This window comes from Bubalus bubalis, chromosome 14 (assembly GCF_019923935.1).
Source record: "Bubalus bubalis isolate 160015118507 breed Murrah chromosome 14, NDDB_SH_1, whole genome shotgun sequence".
Classification (NCBI taxonomy): domain Eukaryota; kingdom Metazoa; phylum Chordata; class Mammalia; order Artiodactyla; family Bovidae; genus Bubalus; species Bubalus bubalis.
In genome coordinates this window covers 51051302-51078379 of record NC_059170.1, presented here as the reverse complement: position 1 = coordinate 51078379, position 27078 = coordinate 51051302, and the positions used below count along the sequence as shown (strand labels likewise).

General features: G+C 38.2%; 1 protein-coding gene across 13 annotated transcripts in view; it reads left to right on the top strand.

Annotated features, from left to right (window-relative positions):
• Window positions 1-27078, top strand: part of CACNB2 (calcium voltage-gated channel auxiliary subunit beta 2) — a 431110-nt gene that overhangs the window by 199890 nt on the left and 204142 nt on the right. For 2 of the 13 annotated variants that reach the window (XM_006075935.4, XM_006075937.4), the window contains exon 1: window positions 23057-23687. The exons of the other annotated variants lie outside the window; for them this stretch is intronic. In XM_006075935.4, the coding sequence (XP_006075997.1) occupies window positions 23637-23687 (51 nt within the window). In that variant the 5' untranslated portion in view covers window positions 23057-23636. Of the gene's footprint in view, window positions 1-23056; window positions 23688-27078 lie in introns of those variants that run through there. 13 annotated transcript variants of the gene reach the window in all.

The following is a 27078-nucleotide window of genomic DNA, read 5'->3' as shown; positions in this document are numbered from 1 at the left end:
CACACTACTGCAAAACTTGTATTTTTCTAGTTAATCATTTTCAAAGAACTGTTCTGTCAGTGGTTAAAACAGAAATAATGGCTTCAGGTCATCCATTTATGATAAAGTTAATTCCTCTTCATTGAAATATTTAAGGTTTTGACAAAAGGAATCAATTAACTAGGGATTCTGGACAACCAATAAATACTTTAATTTGAAGTGTAAAACACCATATGATTACACAGTAACCTTAGAGTGCTGTGAGCTTTTTATAATCAGTAAATATTGAACATTGAATGAATGGATGAATGAACATAAGTAAATATTGGATTTTGTCACATAGAAACTCTATATATTTATTTATCCCAAAACAGTCCCACTAGTGTAGTTAATTCCTTTTAGAAAAAGGAGTTGTTATATACCACTGTTAAAAGTTGAAATGTGGGGAAAGGGAACAATTTAATTGGTCAACCCATCATAAAATTATCCTAAGGAATATTTCCCTTGTTAGTGAGTTTGAATGTTAAATTGTTCATTTTTTATCAAGTGAACAATTCAACTAATATTAAATCGTTAGTTAAAGTGAAAGTCACTCAGTCGTGTCTGACTCTTTGCGACCCCATGAACTTTAGCCTGCCAGGCTCCTCTGTCCATGGAATTCTCCAGGCCAGAACACTGGAGTGGGTTCCCTTCCCTGGGGGATCTTCCCAACTCAGGGATCGAACCCAAGTCTCCTGCATTGCAGGTGGATTCTTTACCATCTGAACCAGTTATTCAGGAAATTGTTATATCAGTGAAAATCAGGTTTGTAGGGGTTTGTTTGTTTGTTTTCCTGTTTTTCCTTCTTGTTCAAGTCTGAAAATTGCTTACCGAGAGGTAAAAATGTATTTAGACAATTAAAATTCCACGGTTCATCTTCCCACATTCGTGGGAAAAAGATTGTGAACTACTAAACACTCATCCAAAATTACCAAGCCAATCAGTTACCTTTACTCTCAGTTACCTTTCAAGTACTTTTATAATAGAGTAACATGTTTGTCAGTATACAAACACTACTGTACCTATTACAACAAAGAAATTACTATAATACAAAGGTTTTTCTATATAGGAACAGTGGTATGCCAGTAAATGTTTAATATGAACCTGTCAAAAAAAGTGTTGATCTGTAGCATTTGCCAGTTTCTGTCTTATAAATACTCCTGCTTGGCCACTTTCCAGCTATAATTGTGACTTCTCTGAATTGGAACTGGAAAGAGTTACTCACTAGCACACCTTACATCTATTAATATGAATATTATGGTATTTCCATCATACAGGTGCAATAGACATAAATAACCTTGAGAGTATAGATAGTAGCAAAGTGTAGTAAAATAATTACCAGATTTTGATTTTCAAGTATAATCTTTGTTTTTATTTATTTTCCTTAGTTGTACATTTTATGATTGACTGTTCAGTAATCCTCTATTTGAAACTGGCCTCTCAAACTTTCTGAAATTTTAACAATCAGTGAGGCCAGCTCCAGGAACACACCACGAAGATTTTTTTCAGTTGTATCGAATTGGCCAAAAAGTTCATTTATCTTACAAAAAGAGTTAGGAATGTCTTATGGAAAAGCCGAAATCTTTTTGGCTGAACCAATATGTACGTTTTCTAAAAGGTGACTAGGTACTTAAAACACCTATTTCCCAAGTACTTTAAAGTAATTTCCTTCACTGTTAGTGTACATCTCTTCACTTCTGTAGGTCTAGTGCCTCAAATAGGAGCTGACATGTTCTAAGTTCTCAGTAAATGTTGAGTAACTGACTGATCTTAAAAATATAAACAATAGGCCTGGTAGACCAAAAGAAAGTTCAGTTTGCCCCTGCTAATATTACCTCAAATTATCTCTGAATTTAAAATCCCTATTATTATCACTTTGCTGTATACCTGAAACTATCACAACACTGTGAATCAACTATACTTCAATAAAAATTTTAACAAATTTTTTGAATTCCCTATCTGTGAATAGTCAAGGTCTTAGTCTACATATAAATCCCATGAGAATAAATAAACGGTTCCTCCCTGGATTATCTTCAGGTTTCCTTCCTAGCATCATGCAAAATCTTTATAAAGGGACCCTTGGTCCCAACAGACCCTCCCAACTTCATTCTCAGGTGTTATTTTTGATAATTACCTACACCAAGGGAGACTACATTTCTTAGGAGAATGAAGATGAGCAAAGGTGAGCTCCCTTTCCAGGAACAAATGCTCCTTCTTCTGCCACCTCCTCAACTGAATAAGAGTCAAAGGAAACATCCTTCTCCCCCAAGTGCTCTTGAACATAGCAGGGTGCTTATTGTTCCCAGTTTACCCTACGACCCACTTTACCAACGCTGTCTTCACAGAGGTCTCCACGCACTTCTACTGGCTTAATCTAATGACCTCTTTGTAGCCTCTATCCTACCAGATTTCCTCCTAGAGTTTGACCCTGATGAACCCTCATTCTTTCTTGACAGTTTCCTACTTTTAATCATTTGCTAATTCACCAAATGCTTACTGCGTTCTCCTCAGAGCCAGATATCACTCTGGACAATGGAAAATTAGTCACAAGTAAGACAGACAAGTCTTTGTCTTTTAAAGGTTCTATTTTAACTGAGAAAGACAACAAATAATTAAAACAACCGAATCAACAAATTGTATAATAAAGTGAAGCCTTCTCCTTAGAGGTGACCTTTGAACTAAGACATGAAAGGCAAGGAAAAGCCACTCACTGATCTATTGGGAGGAATGTTGGAGGTGGAAGCAAGTTCAAAGGCCATGAGCAGGGCTTAGCCTTGTGTAATTAAGAAACAGAAAGGCCAGGGTAGCTGGAGTAGATGGTCAGGAGTGGGGATATCAGCATATGAGGTCAGATAGGCAGGCAGTGGTTATATTCATGGTTCTGCTTCTCTAGCTTTCTTCTCTAGTCTCCTCCAAGGGCATAGTCTGCTAAATGTCATTTCCCTCCTGTCAGCCCCTGGTCCTTTTTATCATCTTTACCTCAAGACTGTCAGTTCCTCTATAAAGTGACTGCTCATTATTAGAATGAATTTCCTCCTCTTTGGTTCTTCCATAAAACTCTGTTTGAAACTGGTGGTGTTTTGGGGGACTCTAGAGAGTGACTTCACTTTCACTTTTCACTTTCATGCATTGGAGAAGGAACTGGCAACCCACTCCAGTGTTCTTGCCTGGAGAATCCCAGGGACGGGAGAGCCTGGTGGGCTGCCGTCTATGGGGTTGCACAGAGTTGGACACGACTGAAGTGACTTAGCAGCAGCAGCAGCAGAGAGCTCTGATCCCTTATGTCTCAGCACAGAAAGAATTCAACAAGAAGCAAAGTGATAAGTGACTTAGAATAAGACACTTGTGAGGCTTATAAGCAGGCAGGCAATAGGGTGTCACATGTGCCAAGAACTTCATGGGTTACAGTTTTATAATCAAAGGAAAAGTGGGGAGGGAGAAAAAAAACTACTTTCTTTCCTTATTCTTGAGTAGATGTCATGCTTCCATCTTCAGCTCCTCCTCCAGGTTGGACAGGGGAATTTTCTTATGCCTACATGATCAAGTCAGGACCATCATGCCACTATGGAAAAATTATTTCAGGTCTCAGTACGATGAAGGTCTTTTACTTTGAAATGCCACCTTTCCATAAATTATTGTTTTTTATGTGTGCAGAGCTCATGTCTAGGAATCATTAACTTACCAAGCCCACTGGGCAGCATGTTAGTCTCATGCCACTATTGTTTTATTGTTTGGGGGCGTGTCTCTTCTGCTGCATGGGTTTTGTTGCTAAGCAACTCTGCTTAATGTTCTGGTTAAGCAAACCTGCTTTCTTGAGCGATTATTAATTTACTGTGGTTGTGGTCTCCCAAAGCCCCCTAAAGTTCCCTCTCTATCTACAATCCTCTAATGGGGTTTCTGAGTTATTTGATTATCTTATTCTGTCCCTATCATGTTGACCCTTTTATACCCAGACCTTATGTACGCTTCAATTTTTCAATCATCCCAGAAGCTTGTTGAGTACAGGGAGTTCATCTTATTTATTCTTCAGCAAGGGCAAGGGCTTTCTTGTTGTTTTTTCTTTGGGTTTTGGTACTTGGATATATAACTACAAAATAATTATTTGTTTAATTGAACAAGTAAGTATTTCATTAAAATATATTGCCCTACCAAAATGTGAAAAAACTAGTGCTTTAAACATAGCTTATAAAATTAAGCCCTTGCACAAAAAATGACATCTGATGAGAAAAAGTAGAATATAATATTTGAGAGCAAAAGTCTGGACCTAGACTTCTGGAACAAAATCTTAGCACTGCTACTTACTAACCATGACCTTGGGCAAGTTTCTCAACCTCTCACGCCTTTGTTTGAGCCTCTCGTCTGTAAAATGGGGATAGTTTTATGCATCCCATAGAGTTATTTTTTAAGGTGGAATGAATAAATACATATAAAGTCCTAGAAAAAACATAAAACTCCATAGCTACTGGCTCTTCTTTATTAATGGGCTAAAAAACTTTATACTGTACTTTGGTAGTTTATAAATGGAGTGTGCTTGATTTTCACTTATGTGTCAAACTATCCTTGTTTGATTTTTTTTTACCAAGTTTTGGAGTGCTCCCAAAAGTCACTTCACTGCAAGTAGAATCATCAAAGCCAAGAAACTAAGGGTTTGACTAAAAGAATCATCGCCTTACTCAATTTGCTTGATTTGTGGTTAAAACTACTGTTGACAGCAGTAAAGAGCAACAGAAAGCTCACATTTTTTCCTTCTAAGGAGACTGTTAGTAAACTCTTCACTCCACATGCCACAAACTGCAATAATTCCTAAAGAAGAACCAGGAGGAAAATTTGTGCCTTAGAAACAGAGGGAATCAGGAAGGCAAGAATTCTGGTTTTTGCTTTCAAGCTGTGAAATTCAGGTGCATCTATGCAGCTCTTGAGATGTTTTCTCAGGTGAGCAAGAAGGTGATCTTGAGCCTTTCAACCACCGCCCCCTCCTCTACCCCCAACACAACCAATTATATTCATTATTAGATCAACTTACACTTTAAACGCAGTGATATAACCAGACTTTGGGAGATTGTCTTAGTATGTTTTTTCTGGCTCTTCACATGCATTCAGGAATGCCATGGTACTTTGGGAATTTAACTTCTTCCACTAGTTGCCAGGAATGTGACAAATGAGTGACTGAGAAGGCAATTGTTTTTCTGTGTTTCAGTCACTTTAATAGTCCAGATATATGCTAACCATGGGGACCATGACCTCTTATGAGTTTTGGCTTATTAACAAAGCGCTTTTTGCTTTCTGTCCTTTTATTTTAAATTTCTTTGGAAAGTTGGGGTTTATCAATAGGGAGAGACCTTTCTAGAACACAAAAGTCCCTTGAGAGTATTTAACTCTGATTTCCTTTGGAAAGTTGGGGTTTATCAATAGGGAGAGACCTTTCTAGAACACAAAAGTCCCTTGAGAGTATTTAACTCTGATTTCCAAGAGAGCAAAGCTAATGGTAGGAATCATTAAAAGCAGCTGAGTAACACCCAGATAAAAAGTGACTTATCTTTTCATGGATGAAACCTCATGATTTATAATAAGCAGACATTAGGCAGATATTTTGTGGTTTGTAGTTGTTGATTATTAAGATTCTTTGCTGTTCACTGACTCAGTGTTTTGCTTGTGGTTTTTTTTGTATCAATTCTTTTGTCTTATGAAATATCCTACATTTCTCTAATTTTACAAAATGACCTTGGATGAGATGGAGTGAGCAGATAAGAAACAATGAGTTGAAGGCTATGAAATATCTCTAACTACTCCATGATTATATTTCTTCTAAAGAAAGTGGAATGGTATTTTATATTAGTTATAGTAATCTATGATTTAAAAAATGAATCAACATGAAAGAAATAATGACTGTATTTGTGAGCCTACAGCCTAAGTAAATGACACATTGTCAAAACATGACATTAAAGGAATAAATTCTTCCAGTGTCTTATTTTCGCATTAGAGACCACAGCTGGCTAAGTCATTTAGGTTAATGCACTTTAATGTTTTGTATATGCAGCAGTCATAAATTTATTAAATATAGTTCCCATGTAACTCCCCCCTTAAAAAGTCTAAAAAACAGAACATTTCCTCGGAAATTACCCTCGACCTCCTAATCTTTCCTAATCACTACAAGGTGGGACCAGTTTCCAGGACTCATCTATGATATTGGTTTACAAGATACTTCATTGTAGAATCTATATCACAATTTATATATCCACTTCTGCTGATGAACATTTGAGCTATTTCTAGTTTCTAAGCATTAATCGAATCATAGTATAATACAGCACAGCACAGCACCTTGAAAAGTACAGTAGTACAGCACAACAGCTGGGCACGTTTGCATCTCTGAAAGTTTGTAACTTGAAGGATTGTACGTAGGAGACGTTTGCATCTCTGAAAGTTTGTAACTTGAAGGATCGTATGTAGGAGACTTTCTTTCAGGCATGTTTTTAAGGATTTGCAATACAACTGCAGTTTCTTTTGGGAAGATCCCCTGTAGGAGGGCATGGCAGTCCACTCCAGTAATCTTACGTGGAGAATCCCATGGGCAGAGGAACATGGCGGGCTACAGTCCATAGGGTTGCAAAGAGTCAAACATGACTGAAGCAACTTAGCACACACTCAAATGAGAAAGCATCAGTCCAGTTATTGCAATCTTAAAGACATATTGCATGCCGTCAATAACCTGTTGATAGACAATAGATAGAACACTTTGCACAATGGTATGATGTAGGGAAATATACAAGATGTCATATACAAAGGAAGAAATACCAGTTTAAACATGTAACTGAACATATGAGTGAAGGTAATAGCAAAGGAGGTAAACAAAATCTTGATTAATATTCTAGCTTACAAAGAATTTGGGCTTCCCTGGTGGCTCAGAGGTTAAAGCATCTGCCCACAATGTGGGAGACCTGGGTTCAATCCCTGGGTCAAGAAGAGCCCCTGGAGAAGGAAACGGCAACCCACTCCAGTATTCTTGCCTGGAGAATCCTGTGGACAGAGGAACCTGGTGGGCTACAGTCCATGGGGTCACAAAGAGTCGCACACGACTGAGCAACTTTACTTTTACTTTCACTTACGAAGAATTAATAGGCCATTCATTGTGTACTTATTAGGCACCATCTGTATTAGACACCAGTGATACTGTTAATAATATGAGTGAACAGAGTTTCTCCTCGTGACATGCTACAGACCAGTGGGGAAGGGAAGCCTATCAGGTAACTATTTGCTTATGCAGAGTGATCGGTGCCGTAACAGAGAATTACGCCAAAGATGACAAAAAGGTCTTTCTCTGAGAAGATCCAAGATCTTCTAAAAGAGAAGCTTGAGTTGGAGCTGAAAATATGGGTTGACCTCAGCCCAGGGGATCCGAGGGGTAGGTCCATCCCACAGTGCAACTATGTTGCTGTCATTGTCAGCACTAATACTTACTGAGAGAATAGATGATAAAGGAATATTTAAGGAGAAGTGAGAAAGACAATTGGAAAAAAGAATAAACAGCAATAGAAATATTTTTAAAAATTTTTAAAAAATTATTGTACTATGGTTGCTTTACAGTGTTGTGCTCGTTTCTGCTGTTCAGCAAAGTGAACCAGCTCTATGTATATGTATATCCCCTCTTTTTTGGATTTCCTTCCCATTTAGGTAACCAGAGAGCATTGAGTAGAGTTCCCTGAGCTAAACTGTAGGTTGTCAGTAATTATCTGTTTTATATATAGTAGTGTATATATGTCAGTCTCATATTTTTTAAATAGTTAATGTTGACTGGGGACTTATGGGTGCCAGACACGTGTTTAGCATTTTATGTATGTCACTGATGCATTCCTCACGCTGCTGCTACTGCTGCTGCTAAGTCACTTCAGTCATGTCCGACTCGGTGCAACCCCATAGACGGCAGCCCACCAGACTTCCCCGTCCCTGGGATTCTCCAGGCAAGAACACTGGAGTGGGTATTCCTCATGCTGGCCCCATGAAAGCTGTATGGTTAGTGCATACAGGCATGCGACCTATGCTATTTAGAAAGGTCCTGCCTTGGGGTTGATAATCTGTTAACGCTTGCTGGAAATTCTTGATAATTTTGAGCAAAGGGCGTCACAGTTTCATTTTGCACTGCGCACTGCAAGTTATGTGTCCACCCCAGAGTGTCTCCACTGGTTAGCTGCAGAAACTGGGTCCTGTCGACAACAGTCACTAGTCTCCCTGGGCCACACAGCTGTTCAGCAGAAGAGTCGACTCAGCCTAGTTCTTTGTGATGTTGATTCTCACTGGCTTCACTCCTGTGCTCATCTTTTTTGCTTTCCGTTTTCAAGATAAATTAGCAGTAGAAGACAGGGGAAACTATCATTAATTCAAGTAGAATGCTGAAATGGAAAGAAAAGAAACTCACTTGAGGAAAAGGAAAAATAAATTGAAAAGTCAGTTGAGGATGAATGAAACATGGTTCTCATCAGCACTACCTTGAATTAAATGTGGAAATCCAAAATAAATAGTTGATGTAAAGCCTTTCTCTGGAGCAAATGGAGCTTTGAAATCAAAATCACATTCCAGCATGTCTTTGCTCAGTCTGGGTTACCCAAAGTGCAATTTGGTGTTGACCCAGCTCTGCTCTTTCTTGGTCATTTATGCAAGAGCCACAAACAAAAGATGCATGGTATTACCATCTGGGAAAAGAGCAGGTGGGACTGCATCAGGACTGTTGCACCATCTAACGGCATTATATTACACACTGCAAGTCAGCTTGAAGAAGTTCTGCCTTAAAAGATCCCCATCTTTCTGTGGACTATGGAGCTTTACTCCCCACACCATGGGCTGCACTTCAGTTTTCAACTTCTACTTCTTCAAATTCAGTGAGTAGGAAGTAATGATTTTTCAAAGCACTTTCCTAGGCCACCCTCCCTTGAAGACAAAAGACTCAGATTTCCATGATATTAAATACTGATATTCGAGAACATTCCTGATTTGTTCATTCCATTGGAGATCAGGCCTGGAAATGTGTTCTTATGGTATTCCAAAGCACCTGCAGATTTCAGAGTCCAAGTCAAATGACCACAAAAGAGCATGACTGTTATATAAAGAACATGTTTTCTTGTAAGTATATCCATTACGTGTTCATAATAAAAACAGCATAATTCTCTTTCAGTTCATTTCTTTAGTCTCCAAAGTATCAGATGTACTTCACTGCTATCTTGTGGAAATAAGCACATCTGGAAATACTTACTTGCTCCTCCAGTGTTTTTTTTAATGACCACATTCGTGTCTGTAGTCGACGAGGGCAGAAGTTTAAGACAATATCTGACCAACTTCCAGGGTTCAGCAGGCTGGGGCCTTTGGAATCAGGATGGAGTGGGAACCTGCAGGGCTGGTTTGAGATTTGTGTCAAAGACCCAAGTGAAGGCAAAATGGAAAGTGAGGATAGATAAGAAGTGCCAGAGGCTGGAAACATGATAGTAGGACTAGATACAAAAAAGAACTTCCTGTGGGGAGCTGACGAGACTTCATAGCCAGTTCTGAAAAGAGAACCTAAAAAGATCCAAGGCACCTGGAGACAGTCTGTGTCATGGCAATCTCCATACAGCCATCTAAGGATATTAAAAGGCATCATGTGCTAGGTTTCATGGTATAAATTCAAGAGCAAAGAGAATTCAAGGTTGAAAGACTGAACAATGAATGATAAAGGCAGCCGAGAAAACAGGAGAAAATACCTGGCCCTGAAGCACTGGTTTCCTACCTTGGCTGCATGTTAGAATCACCTGGAGAGCTTTGAAAACTCTACCTACCCATGTTGCTGCTGCTGCTAAGTCGCTTTAGTCATGTCCAACTCTGTGCGACCCCATAGATGGCAGCCCACCAAGCTCCCCCGTCCCTGGGATTCTCCAGGCAAGAACACTGGAGTGGGTTGCCATTTCCTTCTCCAATGCATGAAAGTGAAAAGTGAAAGTGAAGTCGCTCAGTCGTACCCAACTCTTAGCAACCCCATGGACTGCAGCCCGCCAGGCTTCTCCGTCCATGGGATTTTCCAGGCAAGAGTACTGGAGTGGGGTGCCGTTGCCTTCTCTGACCCATGTTGCATCCCAGATCAATTAAATCAGACTCTCAGGGGGGTGGTATGGAGTCACCAGTATAACTTAAAGCTTCCCAGAGATTCCACTTTGTAACATGGCCAAGAAACACTGTAAAGTGGGAGTGTGTACCTGGTCCTTTTGGCTTGGATTATCCACTTACATATCATGCGCGATGTAATTCACAGGCTAACCGCTATTATACTTGAAAATACTTAAGTCATACTTATGTGGTTGGTCTACACATAATGCTTAAGGAGTTCTGCTAACTAGGTCTCAAAACATATCAAAGACTGGGACTTTTTTAAGAAACAGCTCATTCTGCCACCCTAATTTAAAAGGAGTGTATATCCTGGAAAAAACAAAACAAAACAAAACAAAAAACCACCCTCTAATTTGAAAAGATATTTGCACTCCAATGTTCACCGCAACATTATTTACAATAGCTAAGACATGGAAACCGTTCAAGTGCCCATCAACAGATGAATGGCTTATGAAGATGTGTGTGTTTGTGTGTGTGTGTGTGTATTGTTCTTTAGTCACTCAGTCATGTCTAACTCTTTTGTGACCCTATGGACTGTAGCCTGCCAGGCTCCTCTGTCCATGGGATTTTCCAGGCAAGAATACTGGAGTGGGCTCCATTTCCTTCTCCAGGGGATCTCCCCAACCCAGGGATTTAACCCATGTCTCCTGCATTGCAGACTGATTCTTTATCACTGAGTCACTGGGGAAGCCATATAAATATATATTATTTATAAATATGTAAATCATAAGAAAAAATGAAATAATGCCATTTGTTGCAACATGGGTGGACCTAGAGAATATTATACTTAGTGAAGTAAGTCAGGCAAAGTTAGACAAGCACAATATTTTATCACTTGTACGTGGAATCTAAAAAATAATACAGATGGATCTATAGTCAAAACAGAAACAGACTCACAAACATAGAAAACAAACTTATGGTTACCAAAAGGGGGGAAGGAGGGACAAATTGAGAGTATGGGATTAACAGCTATAAACTGCTATACATAAAATAGATAAGCAACAAGGTTTTACTGTAGAACACAGGGAGTTATATTCAGTACCTTGTAATAATCTATGATGGAATATAATCAGAAAAAAATTAACTGAATCACTATGTTGTATACCTGAAACTAACACAGTATTGTCAGTCAACTATAATTAAAAAAAAAAAAAAAAAAGGTCAGTCTGTATTAGTATTTCACACTAAGACATTTATCCTGCAAAGACTCCTTACATTGAAGTAGACCTAGATATGGGGTACAATGAAATGAATTCTCTATTATTTGGAGTTAGGCAAGCTGCAGGGCTCCTGACCTGCACGTACAAACCAGACCCTAGGCTGGAGATTTGTGGTATATGATCTCATTTGATATTTAGAATAAAGAAATATAAAATTCTTCACATCTCCCCAACACTTATTTTTACAGTATCTCTAGTTTTTCATGTGATACTCAGAGGACAGTTTTGACTTCACAGACTTTCTGAGGTATAGTCTCAGGGTCCTCAGATGCCACTTTGAGAACCACTTACTGGAAGAATGTGCATCTTGAAAGCAGTCAGGACTCCTAATCCACACATAGAAATGTTTTCCAGTTTTCACTTGTGGTAGATCGCTGTGCTCTTTCATTCGCTTGTAAGGATTTTATTTTTGTGTTTGATTGCCTTTCTGATCTTTTCTTCCCTCAGCTGTGGTCTAGGATACGTTCAGATTAAATGTGTGTATTCTGAGCCATTTAGAAATAAATACTGTTGATATGGATACACAACCGTGTTACTAAAGAGAATGATAAACACTCAGGAGAAAGAAAAGTTTGCCCAAATAAAGTCCAAAGCAGTTGTTCATCACATTTTAAAACATGAAGGTTTCTGCTTGTAATACATCCCAGTGTTCCACAAACAAAACAAATAGTCTCAAGTTTTTCTTTTCAAAAAAGCAAATAATTAATCTTGCCTATCATGTTTTTTAAACGTGATTGGAATATATTTTTTTCTTGGAGATGGTTCTCCTAAGTCATCTCTTACTATAAAAATAATGGAGTGGGGGAAATATAAGTTTAAAAAATATATGTTTGTAGTCAAAATCAGGGAGTAAACAATTTTTTTTACATTTTTGTGATTCACATGAATTTATGTCCAGAAAGTAGGATTAGTTTCTCTACTTCACTGGAGAATTAGTAAAATGAAATCACATGGTAAGAACTATTAATTTAAGTTCTTAATCTTATTTTAGCAGTCTTATAATTCCTTTAAGTATAGTTGATTTACAGTGTTGTGTTAATTTCTGCTGTACATCAAAGTGACTCAGTTATACACATATATACATTCTTTTTCCTATATATTTTTTGTAGTACCTTTATCCTGAATTCATTGTTTACTCCAGATCTGTTTTGTTTATTTTATTGTACTGAATTCATAAATTTGTGCTTTTAAAATGTAGAGGTTCATAGAGAGTAGAATGGTAGTTGCCAGGGGCTGAGGGATGGGATGACAGGATGAAAGGGTACAAATTTTCAGCTCTAAGATGAATAAGATCTAGATTCTAATGTAATCATGGTGACTATAGTTGAAAACACTGTAATGTATAATTGAAATTTCTTCAGCGAGTAGAACATAAATGTTCTCATGCCCCTCCAAAAAAAGAGGTAAATATGAGAGATAATAATCAATCAACTTGGAGGAAATCCTTTCACAATGTATTGAATGGTATATATCTTGGCTCTTATGAATAGTGCTGCATTGAACATTGATGTGCAGCCTAAGTCTCCATCAATAGATGAATGGATCAAGAAGATATGGGTGTATGTACAATGGAATAGTGCTCTGCCATAAAAAATAAAATCTTGCTATATGTGACATGATGGCCGGATAAATTAGAAGATACTATACTAAGTGAAATAAGTCAGGCAGAGGAAAATAAATACTGTATGATGGCGTTGCTATGTGAGATCTGAAAAACAAAATAAAAACAGACTAAATACAGAGAGCAAACCAGTGGTTATCAGAGGGTGGGAATCAGATCAGATCAGATCAGTCGCTCAGTCGTGTCCGACTCTTTGCGACTCCGTGAATCGCAGCACACCAGGCCTCCCTGTCCATCACCAACTCCCGGAGTTCACTCAGACTCACGTCCATTGAGTCAGTGATGCCATCCAGCCATCTCATCCTCTGTCGTCCCCTTCTCCTCCTGCCCCAAATCCCTCCCAGCATCAGAGTCTTTTCCAATGAGTCAACTCTTCGCATGAGGTGGCCAAAGTACTGGAGTTTCAGCTTTAGCATCATTCCTTCCAAAGAAATCCCAGGGCTGATCTTCAGAATGGACTGGTTGGATCTCCTTGCAGTCCAAGGGACTCTCAAGAGTCTTCTCCAACACCACGGTTCAAAAGCATCAATTCTTCCGCGCTCAGCCTTCTTCACAGTCCAACTCTCACATCCATACGTGACCACAGGAAAAACCATAGCCTTGACTAGACGAACCTTTGTTGGCAAAGTAACGTCTCTGCTTTTGAATATGCTATCTTGGTTGCTCATAACTTTCCTTCCAAGGAGTAAGCGTCTTTTAATTTCATGGCTGCGGTCACCATCTGCAGTGATTTTGGAGCCCCCAAAAATAAAGTTGGACACTGTTTCCACTGTCTCCCCATCTATTTCCCATGAAGTGATGGGACCAGATGCCATGATCTTCGTTTTCTGAATGTTGAGCTTTAAGCCAACATTTTCACTCTCCACTTTCATTTTCATCAAGAGGCTTTTGAGTTCCTCTTCACTTTCTGCCATAAGGGTGGTGTCATCTACATATCTGAGGTTATTGATATTTCTCCCGGCAATCTTGATTCCAGCTTGTGCTTCTTCCAGCCCAGCATTTCTCATGATGTACTCTGCATATAAGTTAAATAAACAGGGTGACAATATACAGCCTTGATGTACTCCTTTTCCTATTTGGAACCAGTCTGTTGTTCCATGTCCAGTTCTAACTGTTGCTTCCTGACCTGCATACAAATTTCTCAAGAGGCAGGTCAGGTGGTCTGGTATTCCCATCTCTTTCAGAATTTTCCACAGTTTATTGTGATCCACACAGTTAGGGGCTGGGGAAATAGATAAAGGAAATTAAGAAGTACAAATCTCCAATTATGAGTAGGCCACGAGGATGTAAAATACAGCATAAGGAATATGGCCTGTAAGATTATAATAACTTTATATGGGGACAGATAGTTACTAGACTCATTGTGGTGGTCACCATTTCATAATATACAAATGTCAAATCACTATATAGAATACCTTAAAATAGCATAATATTGCAGGTTGACTATATTTCAATTAAAATGTATGTGTATGTCAAATCACCAAGATGTACAATATGAATATCTTACAATTTTACACATCAATTATATATAGTAAAACTGGAATTTTAAAAGAATTCCAGGTTCTTTTTAATGATAACATAAATAAGTCATTAAAATAACATTATTTAATACTTAAAATGTTTGACAGGCTCCATATGGGTATATATTATATACTCGAATGCAAATGTAATTAGATATCAGGTATACTCCTTTCAGGATTCACTATGGCAACAGCTTTGTTGTTGTTCAGTCAGCATTGTCTGACTCTTTGCAACTCCATGGACTGTAGCACACCAGGCTTCCCTGTCATTTACCCATCTCCTGGAGCTTGCTCAAACTCATGTCCGTTGAGTCAGTGATGCCATCCAACCATCTCATCCTCTGTCATCCCCTTCTCCTCCTGCCCTCAATCTTTCCCAGCAACAGGGTCTTTCTAATGAGTCAGCTCATTGCATCAGGTGGCCAAAGTATTGGAGCTTCAGCATCAGTTCTTCCAATGAATATTCAGGGTTGATTTCCTTTAGGATTGACTGGTTTCATCTCCTTGCAGACCAAGGGACTCTCAAGAATCGTCACCAGCACCACAGTTGAAAAGCATCAATTCTTCAACGCTCAGCCTTCTTCAGGGTGCAACTCTCACATCCATACATGACTACTGAAAATGGCAATGGCTTTAGTTTAAACAAAAACTAGATGAAAATTAAATTAACCAATCAAATACTAGTTATTCCAACTAATTTTTTTATCCTATTGTGAGTGCCCTAGAGATTATCGTTAGCAGCTCTGAGAGTATTACATAAAGACTTTTTCATTGAACATGTTTACTAAAATAATAGTTTTAGAATTGTTAACAGTGGGACAAAGTGATTAACCTCCAATTTGAGTGACTAGTTGAACAACCTCTTTTTGCATTGAAAGACTCGGACTTCGTGCACAAGTCACCTAACCAGTCAGTTCATGGCAGCAGAGTGGAAACTCAGTTCTCCTGGCTCTGAGTCTAGTGTACTCTTCATTTTCCTGACTGTAAATCCAGGTTTTACTGGACTGTGGACCGGGTGGTGACTCTAACAACAATAAGAGAGCGTGTTCATGGTGGGGACATTAAATCTGAAACTAGCGTGGTTGATGAGCTATAAATTCTACCCTTATCACAGTGCGAAGGCCAACATGGTGTACAAATCATTGTATAAGATGCCCTCAACTATTGCAATTACTCTAAAGAAAATCAAATAGGGTAAAGTGATAGTTAGCAGTTGCACCTCAGTCCCAGAGGTTGGAGGCTTCTTCAAAGAGATGAGTTTTGAAGTGAGACTTGAGTGACGTAAGACGGAGGCAGCCAGGCTCATGTCAACAGGGAAAGCTTTCTGAGCAGCTGCAGAGCAAGTACAGAGCCCTTACACAGGCACGTGCTTGGCCTGGTCTGTGGACAGAGGGAAGGCCAGGGTGGCAGCAGCGTGGCAGGGAAAGGGCAGAGTGAGGGGCCCTGAGGACAGGGATGTGGCCAGAAGCCCATTCTGACCAAGCCATGAACACTATGGTTTTATCAGTTGAAATGAGAAGCTACTAGGAGATTTTTAAGCAGCAGAGTGAGAGAAGCAAATCCATGCTTTAAAAAAAGGAGACCACTTTGGCTTCTCTCTGGGGATCAGACAGCAACCCTGCCATGAATCAGGGATTCTCTCTAAGGAAGTCAAGAAACAGGTAATGAAGATTGGCCGCCAGGGTGGACAGGACTCGCTTATGAGTTTTTGGTCTGGATCACAGGAGGGGCCCTGGGTTCTTTTCATCCTAATGTGCGAGACTGCCCATGTAGGGGAAGAATCAGTAGTTCTTTTAGAAGCACGTAAGACTCTTAAAAAGACTCATCAACATGGGGAGGTGTCTAGTTGGCATCAATCCAAGAGCCTGGAACTCAGAGGCTTGAATATTTTGGACCACACCTCACAGAAACTGAAAGAAGGGGTTCCAGGAGTGGGAAGTACTCATTCCTTTAACACAGGTGAGAAGTGGAAATTTGAGGGGGAAAATCCATAGGACAGCAAGACAAAGAAAGGCTGGGGAAAGAGGATTGGGAAATGAGACCAGAGGGGGTATCTCAAAACAGTAGGGAAGAAAACCAACATGTAATGTAACCTTCCTAATCCCCCAGGACACACCTCATAGCAAATAATACAAAGACAGTTGTATTGAAGGGAAATATTGAAACATTAAATATAATACATTGACATATAGATCCATTCAACTACGATAGCCATTTTTCTTTTTTTCCTGTTTAATTTCTTTTAATTTTTATACATTTTTAAAGGCTAATTTCCATTTGCAATTGTTATAAAATATTAGCTGTGTTCCTCATGTTGTACAATTCATCTTTAAGCCTGTCTTACAATAGTAAGACAATATTCTGTAGTCTGTACCTCCAGCTCCCTCACCCCTGTAATGCCCCACCACTGATAACCACTTTTTTTTTTTCTCTCTCTGTCTGCTTCTTTTGTGTTGTATCACTAATTTTTTTATTTTTTGTATTCCACATATAAGTGAGATCATATAGTATTTGTCTTTTGCTGTCTCACTTCACTTAGCATAACACCCTCCAAGTCCATCTATGTTACTACACATGGCATCATTTCATCCTTTTTAATAGCTGAGTAATATTCCATTCTATATACATATCACATCTTCTTTATCCATTCCCCTGTTGATAGGCACTTATGTTGCTGCCGTGTCTTGGCTATCGTAAATAATGCCAGCAGCTTTTCTTTCATCTTTAACCATGGAAAGACATTTAATGAAATGGAAAGAGAGTTTTACAATATTAAATGCAGATTGCAAGTACCAAAAAATTACAAACTACACCTTTTCAAGGTCAAATTTACAATGGAACAGACCTATGAGGGTATAAAGAGGTCAGAGGGTATAAAGAGATCAGAGGGCCCTCAAAACATCCTCTTCCCTTCCATTATTCCTAGAATTGTTCAAAGTGGCAGCTTTGGCTGAAAGTTACTGGGGCTTCTCATTAATAACGATACTCAAGGATATTTTCAAGTATATCTTCTCTAGTCACAAGGCAAACAGGAAGATGGGTGCTGCAGGAGAGTCCCTTTCAGCTTTTGTGGTCAGTTGGTTGCCATATGTTTGAAATGAACACATCTCTAAAAGGAAGTTGTTTAGCCAGTGTAAATTCTTAACTAGTGATAAAGTCTATGATATGGAAAAAGACAGATATTTTATCAAAGAGAAAAAAGGGGTAAGAAGCCAGGTGAGTTCTCACTGCTAAATCTTTTATGAAATAAAAAGAGAGGACCTTTATTTGAGTGGCTCTGATTTAAATGAAGATTTTCCTTTCATTGGCATTTATATGAATTGGGACTTAGAAGAATAAAATCTGAAAAAGGAAATTCAGTAGTACCACTATTTGGGTTAAATAGTATAGTTTTGGAACAAAATTGCTTTCCTCTTGCTTACCTTCTTCTCTGTCAGTAACCAATAGCTCTGTTAGAATTGTCCCATGAAGTAAAATAAATAAATAAAATTTATTAGTAACACATCTATATTCCAATAAATATTTTAAAAAATTCATTAGTAGCAACTTAGATGGAAGGAAAACTCAGTTGTGGATGTGACTTTTCTTGTTTTTGTTTTTTAGTTTTTGTTTACTATGACATTTGGAATTGTTTCCTATTTTTACTTCTTGAGAAAACCATGTGTTTGGCTGTTATTTACAAAAAACACATGTGAGGCTTAGAGTATCGACACATGTTAGAGATTTGTTTTGCTATTATGATTCACTGTCTGGTTAATGCATGCCATAATTATCCATATTTGTACACATATCATGGCCTTTTGTAATCAAAGACAATGCTATTGAAGGCATAAACTCTAAACTGGGGTGTGATCAAGGGAATTTCTTTTTTTCACAATCCTTGCTGGTTAGGTAAACAGTCTGGACTTTGAAGTCTGGAGTGGCCATTTGAAATATGTGACCTCTAGAATTCTGGGTTGTTTTTTTTTTTTTTGTCTCCTGGCAACAAAACATATTTATCCTTTTGCCACTACCTCCTCATCCAGAAAGGTCTGCTGCTGTTTTAAAGTTTAAAACAACACATGGGAAAGTTGTCTCAGAAAGAGGATTTGGTGCAACCGAAGCCATCCTCCAAGGCTTTTCTGTTTACGTAGACAGGCAGTAACAATTGGGAATACAAATACAGCAATAAAAAGAACCCTTCTCTTGGCAGATTAGCAAGCCTGCCTCTTTGGTTATAAAAATAGCACTCAAGGAGTTCTCTGGTTAAAATGTCATTTTCATTAAGCTTTTTTCACAGTGTAGCAAAGACTTGGAGGTCAAGTTGGGGGTGCGGTGGAAGGAGACTGGAAGGCACAGGATTAGAGGTATGCGTGCCAGTTAGGACTGCAGAAACTTCAGGGCCTTCCATCTGAAATCTGACACCAAGCAACTTCAGTCATCTCTGGGGGCTCCTCTCACAGAGAATCATAGAATAACCGGGCACTTGGCTGAGCTCCCAGGAGCTGTTCTGGAGCTGCCGCACGCACAGCGGTCTCTTCTCCTGTCCCTTCCCCTACCCCATTTAGGCAACCTGATAGAACGAATGGAATCTCACATCATGTCTTGGGTTATAATTTAAAGTCCTTCCCATCCATGGCATTGATGCAGAGGGTACCTTCTCGTTACTCAGACTCAGCACGATTGCCGCATTGAGCTGGATAAATCTTTGTTGTGGGGGGTGACCCGGGCATTGTCACATCCTTGGCTTCCATCCATACCACCCCCCATGTGGCAATAAAAAATGTTTCTTAGTCATTGCTAAATGTCCCCTGAGGGGTGAAATCACTCCCAGTTGAGAACCATTGAATTATAGCAAGAAAAACGAATATTTATTTTGCATTTCTGATTATGTCAGATACAGACTCAATGTTTTATGTAATCCTGAACATTATCTTTGAAAAGGAGTCTAACCTCCTTTTCAAAGATTGGGAACCTGAGGGGTGGCAAGGATGGTGTGGTGGTGGTGTTTTTATTTTTTTATTTTTTGGTTCCTTTTTTATTTTCCAGTACCCAACAATGAAAATGCTTTATAACCAAAGAAATTCTCAGTGACTCCTGTTATTTTTCGCCTTAATTATCCCCAGGCCTGTTTTTTCATTCTCAATAGTCTGTCATTGACGCTTAAACTTCTTCCCTAATCTCTCTTCCTCAGCTTCTCTCTTCATCGTCTTCCCAGAGATTACAAGAAAATACCCTTTAATCCCATTTTGAAAGCAAGAAAAAGAAATCCGAGTTAGTGTGTGAAAAGAATGCTATAAGAAAATACTGCTGCTTAGCATTAGAAAGTTTATCAGTGCTTAGAAAGGCTTTGAAATCCTTGTATGCCTCATTCAGAATTTCCATACCTTACCTTCCTCTTATTCAAACGCCACTTGTCTTGTGCTTGCCTGGCATCAGTATGCATTAAATATTTTTCCATTGTGGTGGCATTTTAGTGGCATGATATACTAATGTGGGGCCAGATTTGGAAAGCAAGCCATCGTGTTTGCCACTGGCAGAAAATAAACTGTTTCAAATTGAAAAACTGGTGTCCAAGTATAATTTCCAAAAAATTTTAGATTGTTTCTCTCAAACAAATAGAGAATGAATATGAGCTGACGGTGTTTTTGACATTCATTGAGGGAACCAGCAGGACGGTAAAGTCCATTTAAAGGATTATTTGGCAAAACTAATACAATTATGTAAAATTTAAAAATAAAATAAAATTAAAAAAAATAAAGGATTATGGGAGAGACAGGGTACTTATAGCTATTGAAAGAAAAAATACTGGGCTAAGATTGTTAAATTAGATACAAAACTGGTTAATGCTGTGCAGGGCAAAGAAATAAAAATTCGAGGTGTTTATCTTTTATGCAGAAATCATTAGCAGTAGACAAATTCACTTCTGGACAAGTTCATTTGCATTTCTGTCAGTTTCCTACGTGTTAATATCTGCCCTCACAGAGACATAAAATATCCCAATCCATAGTAACTACTCAAGTTTCTAATTTCCCTAGAAAGTTAGATAATCCTTGGTTGCCTGTTAAATACTTAAAACTCTTTTTTAAGGTTGGAAAAGTAATAAAAACCTATTGTAGAAAGTTTTAAAACTACTAATTTTTTAAAGAGGAGAGAAAATAACCATGCTCAAAACCACTACCCAGATGCAGCCACTATAAATAGAATTCATATGTTCCCTTACAACTTTTTTTTTTTAATTTTGGCTGCGCTGAGTCTTCATTGCCGTGGGTGAGTTCTCTAGTTGTGGCATTCCAGCTTAGTTGCCCCACAGCATGTGGGATTTTAGTTCTCTGACCAGGAGTAGAACCAGAGTCCCCTGCATTGGAAGAAGGATTCTTAACCACTGGACCAATGGGGAAGTCCCCCCCTTTCAACATTTTTCCTAAATATTTTTAACAGTGGAGTAATTAATGTGAAAAAAATATCAGGCTATTTTTTATCTTTTCCTTACTAACAAAGATCATATCCTATCCTATCTATTTTAACGTCTCTATAATAATCTGGCCCTTGTTGTATCATGATTCTTTTCACTCTTTTTCCTAATTCATTTCTTTATTATGAATGTTTTCAGAATACAAAATAATGCAGACAGCAATATAATGAACAGTGGTGCAGATCCAACCTAGTTTAAGAGAGAAAATATCACTCATAGAGCTGCCCCTGCCCCCATCAGCCCTCCAAATGTTCCCCTGTCCAGATGGAACCACTCTTCTGGGTTTGGTACTTATTTTCATATTTATCTTTATATTTGTGGCTCATCCATAAAGTATTAGGTTGGCCAAAAAGTTCACTTGGGTTTTTTGGTAACATCTTATAGAAAGACCCAGAGGGATGGTACGGGGAGGGAGGAGGGAGGAGGGTTCAGGATGGGGAACACATGTATACCTGTGGCGGATTCATTTTGATATTTGGCAAAACTAATACAATTTTGTAAAGTTTAAAAATAAAAAAAATAAAATAAAAAAACCCAAGTGAGTTTTTTGGCCAACCCAATTAATGGTATTTTTGCATATTTTCAAACCCTGTACAAATCACATCACAGGTTCTTAAGGTAAGATCTGCAACTTACTCTTTTCTCTCCACCTTATGTTTGTGGAGAGTGATCTATGTACTTAGAATTCCGTCACTTTTAGTGCTGAATACCGTCTACAACTGTGTTAACCCACTTTCCTCTTGAGACACATTGAGTTTGGCTTCCACTTTTTACTATAACCCCTGTGTTGCTAGGGACATTCTGGACCTACGTCTCCCTGTGTACTTGTGTGAGCGTTTCTCTGGGTGCGTATTGAGGAATGGAGTGCCCATTAATGGGCCTGCAAGTCTACCTCCTATGACATTCTCCTAAGTCTTTTGCATGACTGTACCAATTTATACTCACACCAACAATGCATAAAAGTCTGGTGGCTCTGCATCAGGGATTGGCAAAACTCTGTGAAGGACTGAATAGGAAAGCTTTTTAAAAAATTAATTTATTTGGTTGTGCCAGTCTTAGTTGCAACATGCGAGTTCTTAGTGGCAGCATGTGGGATCTAGCTCCCTAACCAGGGATCAAACCCATACGCTCTGCATTGGAAGCATGGAGTCTTAGCCACTGGACCATCAGGGAAGTCCCCTTAGTAGGAGAGCTTTAAGCCTTGAAGTGCTACGTGGTCTCTGTCACAGCTACTCAACTCTGCTGTTGTCACACACAATCAGCCATGGAGAGTTCATAAGTGAATGAGCCTGACGATGTTCTAACAAACGTTACCCAAGGACACTGGAATTTGAACTTCGTATCGTTTTCATGTGTTCCCAAATACAGTTCTTCTTTTGATTTTCTTGAACCATTTAAAAATATAAAACACAGTCTTAGCATGTGGGTTATGCAAAACAGACAGCTGGATAGATTTGGAACCCGGTCATAATTTGCCAATCACTGCTTGACATCCTGTCCAAGATCTGGAATTTTAAAATGTTAAATGTTTCCACTCTACTGAGTATGAAATGATAAATTGTGAGTTTAATTTGTACTCCTGATTAGTAGTGAAGTCAAGCATTTTATCGTGTTTATTAGCCATTAGGATTTTCTCTCAATGATTTATCTCTTCATGGTTTTTTTTTCCCCATATTTTTTAAGATTGTGGGTATTTTATTTATTGACTTATAGGAGTTCTTTCTATTTTCTGGCTGGTAATCCTTTGTTGCACGCTTTGTAAATATTCTCACCGTATTGTGGTTACGATTTCACTTTTGAAGGAAATCTTTTGATGAAAAGTTTTCAAATTGAAACTGAATGTATCCAAGTGATACTTACTTGACTGTGAAAAAAAATTATATTTTTCATACACATTGAGAATGTGAAAGGTAACCACAAAATGAAGATACCAGGAGTTCCCTGGCAGTCCAGTAGTTAAGACTTTGTCTTCCAATGCAGGGTATGAGGGTTTGACCCCTGGTCTGGGAACTAAGATCCCACATGCCTCATGGCCAAAAAACCAGAAGATAAACAACAGAAGCAGTGGTGTAACAAATTCAATAAGACTTTAAAAATGGTCCACGTTAAAAAAAAAAAAAATCAAAAGGAAGATACCACTTTCTGAGGTGGGAAGAGAGGAAATATTTCTTCACTGGGCGAAAGTAGAATGTTCCTCACTTTTACTCCAGACTCTCTTCAGTTCCACTCATTTCCTTGAAGGGAAACAGTTCTGCAACCTGTAGTTCTCTAGTGAAGACAGTGTCTAAGTGCCGATTCGAACAGGGCTGCCCGGAGGCATGCGTCTGATCTTCATGAAACATGACTTGGCTTTCACAAGTTTGCAGGCTTCTCAATTCCAAGCCAGCTGACGTCTTTCAGAGAAGAAAAGAGGCCCTCCCACTTGCGTTAGTTAATTGACTCTGATGGACTCCTCTGGCCGCCTAAGTGGTTCTGGAACAGAGAGCACTGTTGTAATCTGAGGAACTTTCGAAAGTCACCCTGGCCAAGACAGCACACCCCACAAGCCAGCGAGGAAAAAGGAAAGCTGTTGCAATGCTGGTCAGCAAAACAAGACTTGGCTGCCCGGAGCTTTGTTACTGAGTTCTTGCTCCTGTGAAGGCCTCTGGAGAGCTGGGCCCACTTGGAGCTAGGCTGCTATGTTTGACAGACGCCTCATGTCTCCTCAAACTAAGTGCCTTCTTCCTGGGGTAAGCTTGCGGGCAGGGAGGCAGCCCAGATGCACGGTGTGGTTGCAGGAAAACAGGGATGTACCGCCTTGTAAAGGAACTCAAGCAAAAATCACTCGGTGACTTTGCTTTTCCAAAGCTTTTCTTATCTAGCCAGAAATGTTGGCATTCACAGTGTGACTACCTCAGTGTCCATGGAGTGGAAGCCAGTAAGACTGGAATTTGGTTGTAAAAAGTGTATCTTAGTGAGATCGATTTAGTAGCCGGGGAGAGAGAGAGAGGGAGGCGGAGAAATTTGGTGGAAAATGAAAATGCTTTTTCCAGCTGTAGGCAGTCACTTGTCGCTTCAGGGACAGCCCAGCCACTGAGCTGCTTCTGAGGCTTTTCTATGTAAATCAGAATAACGTGACATCCTATGTGGTTGCAATTTAAGATTTGATTGCCGTTTGTCACATTAAAAGTTTTTTTTTTTTTTTTATATTTAATGAAGTTCAAAAATGAGAGTCTAATGTTTGAAATATTTAAGCAGAGAGCTTTACCTCACAGGGATGTGGTGTTTGGGTCTTTGGATTTAGTTTAGAACCTTTAAAGTAAAGAGCATATTATACTAGTCCCCTTCCTGGGAAGGCTTTGGGAAAATAAGTAAATAATTCTAGAACCCAAATGTGAATTGTATCATGTAAAATTCATAAGGTTAGAGATATCTATGCAATAGGTCACGAAAATATCATTATAGAATCAATGAAGTACAGCTTGTCAAAAAATTCTTTCTAGGTTGCCGCTTTTGTTTCTAATTGTGCCAACCTGTGCTATATTTAATTTCACAGAGGGGAAAAAAAATACTTGCAAAGAAATACCTGTAGTTTGGAAATCATTTGTTTTGGGTTGGAGCATACAGAAGTGTAGCACAGGCACTAAGATGCTTTGCTTAACCTACTGGATTTCAGTGATCTTTTATTATGCTTCATTTTATTTTTTTTTAATTTATTTTGGTGACATATAGCTGATTTGCAGTGTTGTGTTAATTTCTGCTTTAGACCCAAGCCAGTTTTATATATATATATATATATATATACACACATACATACACACACACACACACAATTCTTGTGTGTATATATATATAAACACAGACACATTCTTTTTCATATGCTTTTCCATTATGGTTTATCACAGGATGCTGAATATAGTTCCCTCTACTGTACAGTAGGACCTTGTTGTTATCCATTATATACATATATGTATATATAAAATGCATTTCACTTGAAATTTTCCAGAGACACAGTTTTCCTTCCTGTGTTGGCTCTCATTAGACTTTGTACACTTGAGTTATATTTCTTAGGCTCTGACATGGCTGGCAATGTACACACTAATTATAAAGGATTTCTAGGTGTTGGATACTTCACATGTTTTTTAGTTTTTCAAGTGCCACCCATGTTTCATTCAGATTGCTCAATACCTGTTTGTTTTGAAAGACATCTGGAATCATCATTTTCCATAAACTTGCCTGCTTTTTAAGAACATCATCAGACACTCAAAGCTGCTAAAGTAGTAGTTTCTGCCGAGGAATTCTGTTATAAATTCAAAAAATTATAATCTATAACCCAAATTGCCAAGCATCAAAACTGCCAAATCTATTCCACTGATCATTTTGAATATTTTCATCCATGAAATTGGGTGCAAAAAAATATTATAGTTTTAAAAATTGGAATGTCAGTCTATGTGATGCTAGAATAATTACTTAAATAATTTATCTGTTAGTTAATCTCATCTCTATCTTGAAGTCTTATGGAGAATCTGTACAAGCATGTTTACCCTTTTAAGATGCTTCCTCTCTCCCAATCCTAGAGTTTTATTTCCTAATGCCTAGTCACTCCTCATTTTAACTAACACTTGTGTTTGAATAGGGCTGATAAATACATGGATTTTTGTTTTAATGGTTATAGATTAAAAATAAATCTTTACAAAGCCTTTAGAGGATTAAGAGGTATTAACTTCCAATTATAAAATAAATAAGTCACAGAGATATAATAGCACAGGGAATTTAGTCAATATTTTATAATACCTTTGTATGATGTGTAATATATAAATATATTGAATCACTGTGTTGTACACTTGAAATTAGTATAGTATTTTAAGTTAACTATACTTGAATAAGATCTTCCCAGGTGGCTCAGCAGTAAAGAATCTGCCTACGAAAGCAGGAGACGCGGATTTGATCCCTGGGTCAGTAGGATCCCCTGGAGAAGGAAATTGCAACCCACTCCATTATTCTTGCCTCAGAAATCCCATGGACAGAGGAGCCTGGTGGGCTACAGTCCATGGGGTCACAAAGAGCTGGACATAGCAACTAAACAAAACTTGAACAAATCAAGACTTAATTTTGTTGCTATTTAACACTTACATCTAGTCATTCCCAAAGTTCCCCAATGACAGAAACTTTTCTTTCAATTCATACAATAAAATAAATGGGAGAGGACTTTTAAACATATATATATGTATATGTATTATAGAATAATTTTTTAGGATATTAAATAAGCTCTGTGGCCTTTATTTTTGTTCTAGTCAAGTATGATTTCAGTTTTTATATCACTTGTACATTCTGAAGTCACGGCAAACCGTAAATGCATAAAAAAGCACATTTGGAAATTATACATTTAATACTCACCTTGCATTAAAATAAAATGAGTAAACCAATGCAGTTTGGTAGAAGTAATTACTTTTTCATTGCCAAGTGCAAAAAAATATGCCTCTGACTAGTATTAAGTATACTTTTTATCTCTTTATGAATTCTGGTATTATTGCATTGTCAGTTTCTTTAACATAATATCCTTTATGACAGCAACATGTGCCATTATTTTTAGACCAAGATAGTCGTCACTCCCTCTGTCTCCTTTCCGTCCTCCAAATAAAAATGATCTCTCAGATTTATGCAGGTCTTTCCATTTATTTAGTTCTGTTACCCGTGATTTCAGCTTTATCTGACTGTGATGAAGAGCAAGTGTTTGGAACTCTGCTCAATAATCTGTAATGACATACATGAGAAAAGAATCTAAAAAAGAGTGGGGATATATATATATATATGTGTGTGTGTGTATACATTATTCACTTTACTGTACACCTGAAACTAATATAACACTGTTCATCAACTCAGCTCCATTGTAACATAAAAATAAATTGGAAGGATTAAAATGAAAAAGAGCAAATGTTTGTATAGAGTGAGACCTGATTTTGGATACTACAGTATCCCCTTAATAACTCTGTGATGTGGCAAGTTTTTTTTATTTTCTCTGAGCCTTGGTTTCATTATCTGTAAAAAAAAAAAAAAAAAAAAAAAATGGGTATAATAATATCTGCGTTTCCAGATATTTGTAAGATTTTTCTTTCTCTTTTTTTTTTTAATTTTATTTTT